Source organism: Struthio camelus, chromosome 1 (assembly GCF_040807025.1).
Source record: "Struthio camelus isolate bStrCam1 chromosome 1, bStrCam1.hap1, whole genome shotgun sequence".
Taxonomy (NCBI): Eukaryota; Metazoa; Chordata; class Aves; order Struthioniformes; family Struthionidae; genus Struthio; species Struthio camelus.
In genome coordinates, this window is record NC_090942.1 from 177,492,468 (window position 1) to 177,501,878 (window position 9,411).

At 40.3% G+C, this 9,411-nt stretch overlaps 1 protein-coding gene across 1 annotated transcript; it reads left to right on the forward strand.

The window, feature by feature from the left end:
- The first annotated feature begins 726 nt into the window (after positions 1–726).
- COMMD6 (COMM domain containing 6) lies at positions 727–8,670 on the forward strand. The gene is made up of 7 exons (XM_068929633.1): positions 727–861; positions 1,493–1,551; positions 2,140–2,205; positions 2,304–2,380; positions 3,530–3,698; positions 4,738–4,890; positions 5,962–8,670. The coding sequence occupies exons 1-7, from the start codon at positions 813–815 to the stop codon at positions 6,010–6,012; spliced, it is 624 nt and encodes a 207-aa protein (XP_068785734.1). The 5' UTR covers positions 727–812; the 3' UTR covers positions 6,013–8,670.
- The last annotated feature ends 741 nt before the right edge of the window (positions 8,671–9,411 follow it).

Sequence of the window (9,411 nt, forward strand, 5' to 3'; positions counted from 1 at the left end):
ATGGCAATTTACACAGAAAAAGTGGTTGATCTGCACACACAGACCATTCACAAACTGCGCGGTTTATTTGCAGGTGTGCAGATCTAGTCCACAATCTACCTGTGCAAAGCAGTCACTCCACTTATCTATACTCAGTCCAGTACACCATACTTGCCACACGCACTAAGAACAGTGCATGATTTATATACCAAGAAAACCCTGACGCCAGTTAGTGATAGAGAGAACTGACTAAACCGCTCATTGCGCACACCAGGCACACAGGGAATCTCAACAGCCTCCCCAATTAACTGAGGCAGTTTCGCACATCATGGCCAGCCTACGCACCCAGGCGCCGCTGGCCCGCCCGAGCAGGCCGCAGGGCAGCGGCCGGAGGGCGAAGGCCGGCCAGGCCCTGGCCGGGTCACCGCGGAGGTGGCGCTTCGCCAGGACGAGGGAGGCCCAGGGCCCAAATCGCCCCGCATGGGCCTGGTCCACCCCCACCTCCGCTCTTCATGTTAAGCGCGGTCCTGGTTTTACACACAGAGAAGCGATTTACTTCGAGGAAGGGGAAAAGACCCTCAGAAACCACCCCCCCCCCCGACCCCTCCGCGCCTTCAAGTTCAAGCGCTGCGCGGGGGCGCCGGGCGCTGAGGCCGCGCCCAACCCCTGGGGGGGGGGGGAGGAGAGACGGCGCATGCTCCCCGCCCGGCAGCCAATAAGCGCGGGGCCGCAGGCTCCGCCCAGCTCGAGCGGCAGCTTCGACCGCGGCCGGAGCCAATCAGGGGGGTGGATGTTGTGTGGCGGAAGCGGGGTCTCGGCGGGTGCGCGGCGCCATGGCCGGCGGCTCGGCGGCGGTGCTCGCGCGGGCGCTGGAAGCGCTCGGTGAGGGGGCAGGGGCGGGCGGGACCGTGGCGGCCACCGGGGTGAGGCCGTTTCTCCCCCCCCACACTTCTCCCCCCCCGCCTCGGGGGAGGGCGGCGGTTGGCGGCTCTGCCCGCAGGCCCCGCTAGGGCTTGGGCCTCCGCGTCGCGCCACAGGCGCCGGCCGGGCCCACCGGGGGCTTCGCCCAGGCGCGGGGCCGTTGGCGAGAGGCAGCTGGGATGCTGCCGCGCTGCCTGGGGGAGCTTGGCCTTAGGGAGGGGAGCAGCCCTGTGCCCTGGGCTTCAGGGCCGGAGCAGGGTCCTGGGCGGGTTTGGCTCTTCTGGTGCTTTGAGAGACTTGTTGCAGATCTTGCCCCACAGCCTTTGGGGGATTTTAAAGGGCTGTCATTCTGTACAATTGTAGAAACCCAGTTTTGGTGCTCGAGACTATACAGAGTCACTCTTACTAGACTTTACTTTGGATCCTGCTTAGATTATAGTACAGGAATTTAGGACCAACTCCTGATTCCCTTGAAAAAAGTGTTTAAAAGGTGCAAGCATGATGACTTAGGAATTCTTCAGTGAGACAGAAGACTTATTGCTAGCAACAAATCGAGGATTCCCTTCTGATCTCTACTGCTTCTGTTTTTTAGATCTTGGTGGTGCAGCAGATAAGATTAATTTAATACCTCAAGACTTTTTTGCAGAACTAGTAAGTTGGGCAATAAGTGGGATATGGAAGGGCTTCTGGGCATCTTTGATTCTTGAAAACCTTTCTGTTGTTATGCTCTTGTCTGTTGAGAAGTGAATTGTATGGGTACAGTACCTTAGCTTTACATGACTCATGAAATGGACTAGTCCTGCTAACAGCTAATAGAAGTGGTTTAATTTTATATTTTATCACAGAAGTCTTAAAATATATATATATGCACACACATAAAACATATCTTACTTGTAAATGAAATACACTGGGAAAACACTCAGCTTCAGTTTACCTCAACAAATCTTTCTACCAAAAAAAGTAATGTGTGCTTGAACAGAATAGCTGTTCAGTTACTATGCAAGCAGTTTGCTAAGTAGTAAAAGCAAGTGACGTAGTAAAAAGCTAAAAGCTTGGGCTATGTTCATTTGCTTTTCTTGAATTTGATATAGTTTTAATGTTGTCCTGTTGTCCCTTTTTGTATTAACCAGTTTTCTTTCTTGTTGTGTCATCTCCAAGGAGTCAAACCCTGTGTTTCTAGCTTTGTTTCATCTTTTCAAATATGCATAAAGAATGTTTTCAAATTTATTTTCTTTACAGTGTGAGCAAGTAATTCAACATCTGAACCGTAGGATCCCTGGTGTAAATACAATAGAATTGTGTCAGGTAAATATGGATATTAGCACTTGTAAGTGAGTATAATAATATAGGCAACAATAAAAATATATACCATATTGATAATTGTTTGAACATCCTGTTTTTAGAGACTTCAAACATCTGGGATTGAGATTAATGTTGGTGACCTGGCAAAAATAGCTAATACCTTTTCCTTTTTATTTAGGTAAGCACAATGTAATTCATTTTTCTTCACCTCTCTTCTTTTCCCCCCACTCTAGCTTAATAACAGTATTAAAAAGTGAATGTATAAAATAAACCAAATTTGGGAAAAATGCAAAAATTTTAACTCCCAGTATGCAACAGGACTTCTGTACTTAGTTTATATTCTTAATATAAAAACGAAAATGCAGAGTAACATAGTATTTAGACTTGGTTTTCATAATGAAAAAAGCTAAAGAGGAAGTTGTTCTCTTAGAACCTGTCTGCAAGCTTTAGAATTACTGACAAAAAAGAATGGAGCATTGCAAACCCACCACGTTGTCTATCTGAATTTCGCATGGTTCTATAAAGTAGATTTCCATTGTGATAAGGGCATAGTTTTTAGGCAGTATTTTCTACTTTTATTTTGTTGCAGGCTCTTCTATTTTCAAAAAGCAAAGTTTTTTTCAAAACTTTGCTTATTCTTTCAAAATGTAGTATTTAAACATTTTTATGTCTCATTAATCAAACTGTAGCAAATGTATCAGTAGAAATTTAACTTACTACTTTTTCCTTTGTAAAATATGAAACCTTAAATCATAGTTTACAGGTGATGCTTTTTGCTGCTTTTTTCTGTAGACTTGCTGCCTTTTCAGTTGTGTGTGTTACATCATTTGACTCCTGTTGGTTCCAGTTACACAATTACCTAGAGGTCCTTGTTTGCCCCTTGGTGATGCTTAAATTAACTCTCTTTACTGTTAATTAAATTTTTCTGTTTCTAAAGTAGTAATATTATTTAATAATCTTAATTGCTCTCTTTATACATCCTTTGCTGAATTATACCCCTTTTGCAGTTACGACAGCACTTGGAGGCTGAGATTGTTTCTGCTTTAATGTTGCAAGTTGTGCAAGCTCAGCAAAACTTGGTCTGTTTGTTGTTTTCTCATCTTAAGATGCATTAAAAAGTTATATGTTGTTTTCTGCATGTGGATACCAAAGTCATATTTCCAGAGGCGTGAAATATTTTGCAACAGGAAGTCAGAGGCTGCATGTAAAACACATAGGAGCATAAAGCAGAAATAGAGACTTCTACATATTTGGGGTGAAGCGAGAAACCTTATTAAATTCTTGGAAAATGAAATTAATTTGTTGTTCTTTTGGATCACACCTATAGCACAGCAGCCAGAAGCAATCTCTCTACAGAAGAACTCGTCACCGCTCTGGGCAATGCTGTCAGAACGCTGCCGAAACATGCAATTCAAGTTGTTCGTCATGTATGGAATGAGCAGGGCAAATCTTTTAGTGTGTCAGAAGATGAAAGAAATATGGCCACAGTGGGGCAGGTAACTAAACAACAAAATGCAATTGAACTGTTAGCACTAACGTTTCTGAAAAGTATGTTATGTTGTCAGGCACGTGATGGTATCTTGACTGCCCAAGGCTTACCCTTCATAGAGATTGCCAGCGTCTAGCCAGATGAAGCGTATCCAGTAAAGGTCTTCTGAATCCAAAAACGGTCCTGAAAGCTTGTAATATCTTTGCTGGGATAACAAATACACGTTTCCTACTTTTTTCTTTTTAATTAAGTGCTACATAGTACAATTGGGGAAAACGAGTGGCAGTCAGTATGGTAGACAGCTGTATTAGCTGTTACATATATGTTTTCTAAATGTGACCTGAACTGTTCTTTACAGTTGATAGCACTAGCACTTGAATGTGGTGTTCTTTGTTTTAAAACAACCAAGGGAGACAAACTTTTTTAAAGGTAGCTTCAGTCAGTCTCTAGGATTCCATTCCTGATGGGTTTTTGTTTGTCCTTTTTTTTTTTTTTTTTTTTTGCAAAACACGATACAAAGTGTACCTGCATTTCAAACTCTTTTTTTCTAGCACCAGTTAGCGCAGAACTAAAAAAAAATCTTTGATCTCAGTAGTGAATAGTATTCTATATGTTCTTTTCAGTGCCTTATTTAGCAGCTCTACTTATTATCCTTTTTAACCTTTTATGTTTATAACTTACCCATCTAAAATGTTTGACCTACCTTGATTTATCTGAAATATAGTTATGATATACCTTGATTTTTCTCTCTTTCTGTTGTAAACTTCTTGTGAGCCGTGCATTTGAATCGGAATTCAACTCTAAGCAGATTTAAGTGAAATAAAAGTTATAAATAAGGAAGAAAACAAGTTAATAAGGAAGAGCAGATTACTTTTGTTTGTTGCCAGAATTTTCACAATAGTATGTGAATATTTGTTTGTTTCCCATTTGGATATGGGCTGTAGATGTTGTCTATAACCTGCAAAACATCTGCACAAGAGAACAGTAAAAATAGGTTAGATTTCTTCCTTAAACACTGTTTCCAATGATTGTTTCCTTTTCTGTAGTTTATAGATATCAGTTGGAAACTGGGAGTTGCAATGAGCTCTGACACCTGCAGGTCTCTCAAGTATCCTTATGTTACAGTGACACTAAAAGTGGCAGACCCTTCAGGACAAATAACAAACAAATCTTTTGAAATGACGGTTCCACAATTCAAGGTCTGTAACCCAGTGTTATTTGATTCAGTCTCTTAAGAATAACTGTGGTGTGGTTTAAAGAAGCATATATGTACCTTGATGCCTACATTTGTGATGCGTAATTACTAATATGATATTTGAAAGATGAAGTATTAAAGATGAAGTGTTAAATTTCAGTTTAAAACACTGAAAACAGATACCTATTTCATAGCATATAGTTCTACGTTGCTTTTCCGAACAGGTTTAGTTACTGGTAAATTAACCTTTTCTCTTCCAAATAAACTTAGAACTGAAGATATGAAGACTTTTTGATCCATCTTGTCAGCTGTCCATCTGCCTCATCAAAAACTTCTGGAGATATTCTAAATCTATGGAACTGTTTCCTAGCCTCAAAATCTAAAACTTAGGTTCAGCCTGGAATTTGCTAATAATTAAGAATGGTGGTCAGTCTGCTTTGGTTGTTGGCTCTTAATTGTTGTGCTTTCAGCTATAAACTTTGGTAACTTTGTTTAATTTCACATAAATGTGGGAATTCTGTCATTCTCTGTTTAGAAGGCCAGTACGTCAGTTAGAATGCTTATCTTACAAGCTTAGAGGTAAATCTGTGCAGTTAGGCAGGAAGGAATTTTTGAGCAGGATATTCTGAATCCTTGGCTGTTCTGAAGTCTCACACCCAGTCTTTCTGGGTGAAGTTTATTAAATGATTTGCTGATCAACTATTATAAGAAAGGGTTGCTGTATAGGAGGTCTGGATTATTTCAGGTGGGAGTAGAAACACTTGTCTAAGACTTGCTTTTTTGTAGTGTGACAACTGCTACGTTTTTTTTATGGCATCTTTTCCTATTAGTAGTCAAACCAATGCAAATAAGGCATCATCTGTGGTAGGTTTAATAGTGAGTGTGCCCAAATGCTATTGAGGCCACAAAAGGAAATGCAAAATCTCTTTCACTTCAACCTGCAAATTCTAACCAGAGGATAGAGGGAATGTGAGAAACCTGGATTAAGTGAACTTCTTGTATAGCCTTCTGGTTTGGACTACAGTTCAGGCCATTTTTTGTGCAACTGGAACTTATCTTAACTCTTATTTTTCAGAACTTCTTCAGACAGTTCAAGGAAATGGCAGCTGTCCTTGAAACAGTTTGAACGGAACTTTTTACAGTGAAGTTTCTAACAGACTTAGATCGAGTAAACTTTCTGTTCTACACAGGGAGTAGAGTGCTGTTTTTCAAACAAGGTATGTATACTCATGTTCCTGAAGAATATTTGCCAGCATCCTCCTTGAATCACTCCGAAGACTTCTTCGCTTTTGAATACTTGAGATCAACTCTGCAGTGTCTGTAAAATGTGTTCAGCTTTGTTCATCCTGGTATACGAACGATCAGGATGTGTAAGGAGATGTGTTACTGTAGACTTTCTGCTATCCAAGATGAAGAAACTATGCATTTAACTCTGCAGTGCAGAAGGATATGTGGAAACATTAATTTGACTGATATTAAGAGAAGTGTAAATCCCGTATTAACTATTTTGTCTGTAAAATTGAGATGTGCATAGAAACAACACTATTATCTATGCGGAGTACGTATAATTACACATAGCAAGCATACAGTTAGTCTGGAAGAAAAGCAGTGACAGGTAGTTAGTTGCAGGTATTTGCAGACCAGGCTTTCAGTTTCTTTTTAATTACTGGAGAATGTACTTGTCTTAACAGTTTATTTCAATACTTATTTCCCACTGCCTGGGCTTATGAATACTGAGTTAGTGCAGTACACTTCTCTGGAGACCTAAAACTTACTCCCTGAAATGAAGCCCAGAGGCTAACTTTAAATTTAGGAAGAGAGGTTAACTTAATTCAGAAGCATTTTAATATATTTTTTGCCTTTGCATTTAATTCAGCTCTAATTTGTGGCAGTCTGCTTGATGTTTTGATCAGCACTTTGGTTTCTATATTAAATTAGACTATTGATGTAGTTGCCTCACTGCATCCTCTGAACTAGAAAAGTCAAGAGCAAACTTGAGAATTCAAAGCTGGTGCATTAGCCAAACACATCAGAGAAATGACTGTACTAGAAGTCAGCAAGGTGGGTGTTGTTTTGTTTTTCCTGCTTATATTTTGTGGCGGGAGTCCATAGGGCTGTGGTGCTCTGTCAGAAAATGTCCTGAGGAGTAAAATTTGACTCTGAGAATGGGGGCATTTTCAGAGCAGGAGTGATAAATTCAGTGTGCTTATGTATTCTCTCTTTTTTCCTTCTTGTTTCTAGAGTTTTACAAAACTCTAGACTAGAGTAAACAAAACACAAACTACAAATACAGTTGGATGTAATAAAAACAATAGTGTTGCATTTCAAGATAGGCTGGTGGTCTAATTAAACAAGTAAGTCTGAAGATAGACAAATCATACTAATAAGCAGGCTGAATTTTATGCTGCAGCTTTGGAAGGCTGGAGATTGAGAACTAGTTTTGTTGGGACAGATCCCTAGGTGATTTCAAGCCCGTAAGTGAGAACATCCAGCTTTTTAGCCCACAAAAAGCCTTTTTAACTTTTTTACTTTTTTTTAGAAGCTGGCTGAAAGACGCTGCTACAGGTCTTGCCTGCCTTTTTCTCATGAAAATAAACTGCACCATGTTTTCTGTATTAGGTGTACTTTGAAGAGAGATACACCCCCCCCCACACACTATTATTTTGAGCGTTATTAATGATATGTTGGCTTTAACCAGTGACACTAACAGTCTTGTGCTGTGGCTGTTAATCTGGATGATACTTCCTGTGTGCAGATGAAGTCACAGATGTTTGCTTCAGGGCAGGGGAGAGCAGAACCCTATTTTCTGGGACCTCTCAATGGAATGTCACAAAACGGCCTCAGGAGAAGACTTCCTGTTTGCCTTTTCCCATGTCTGTCTTCATGGCCTTGGGGCTGAGCGTATTGCAAAAATCTTCCTCTCTAAGTGTGTGGAGAAGTGTTGTGAGCAGTTAGTAATTTTTTTTTTAATGTAATCTGTAGAAGTTGGAATGTAAGGCATCTGTAACTGGAAAACATTGTCATGCTTTGGCCTAGTGAATTAACTGGTTTAGATCAAGGTGGGGGAGGTGTGTGTGTGTTTATTCTCTTTAGAATGAGAGTGAAGTTGGAGTCTGACAATGCACTTAAGTTCTCCATAGTGCTGGAAATACTTGTGCCTTCGTTGGAACTGGATGAAGTCCAGTCTTAACTTTAAGTACCTTTCCAGTCTACTCAATTACTGGTTATGAGAAAACTTCAGTTACCATTTTTACTTGGTCTGTCACCAAGAGGAGAAAGTTGGCAACATCTGAAAAGTGTAACTGTTACATTTTGTCAAGTTAAATATGCCAGAAATACTAACGAATATTTCTGAAATGTCCCTGCGTTCCTGAATGCGTGTTGTAACTGGCTGGAAGATGCCCGGAGGTGTGTGCTGTACCAGCACAACTGACTGAGAATTCTCAGAGGTGTTTAATCCAAGAGATGTGACTAGAAGTTGGCTATGAACTCAAACTAATGGGATTTATCTTGATCACTATCAATAGGTATTCATATACTAAACAACGGAAGAATTAAGCACTATTTAAAAAAGTAAAAACCTAACAGTCTGCAGGATGGCAATATTAACTTGTTCAAACAAGCTGTTGAGACGTGCTTGTCTATTTGCGCCAGATCTTTTTAAAGTGAATCAGGAGTCCTTATGTATTCCTGGTTCTACCTGTTGGTTGATACAGAATTGTGTAACATGAATATTTTTGTAAGTCCGCAAACGATCATTAAACATATAGGTGACAAAGGTAAAGATGGTCTGTATTTTATTTTAAGTCTACTGAATAAAACTGTCTCATAAACACTACAGTGGGTAAAGTTCAGAGCTAGGTTATGATAAAACTTTTTTTATTAAATTAGGATGGAGTTCAGACAAACACAATCTTCCTCTGTGGTGGGGTACCAAAGAGCTGAGGGATAACTGCAGTGATCAGTTACAGCCAGACAAAATAGTGTATTTAACCTGGAAAGAGATATGCGATAAATGAAAATTTTCAAGAAATAGCATGCAAGTGGTTTTCTTTTCCTAACTGTATATAGAGCACAAACAGTTTTTCTTTTCAGCAGTTGCTTGGAGCAGGGCAAGAGAAGGGAAGAGGGAAGAAATGGTCTCATACAGTAAACAAAGCCAAGGGATGGAGGAAGGAATTTGTTGGCTGGCAACAGCTAGCTTTCTCCTTCATCACCTGACCATTTTCTTGCATTAGTTCAAAACACACCAGTTCATTTACAGAATGCCTTTTATTTTCTAGAAAATGGAGAAAAGTTCAGAGGGCAGAAATGGCTGTAGTCTCTTCTGCATATTAGTGTTTTATACTGCCCACTCGCTTTGGCCTAGTCACTGCCAAAGTATAAAGCATGTCTGTGTTGAACTCTGTCATTCCTGCTTCCACAAAATTTGTATTGCCTTTCTTTAAGCACACTTCAAAGCTGTGTAGCCTATCTTTATTTATTTTTTTAATTTTCCTATTTTCAAGCTTTGCTACTGTATTTA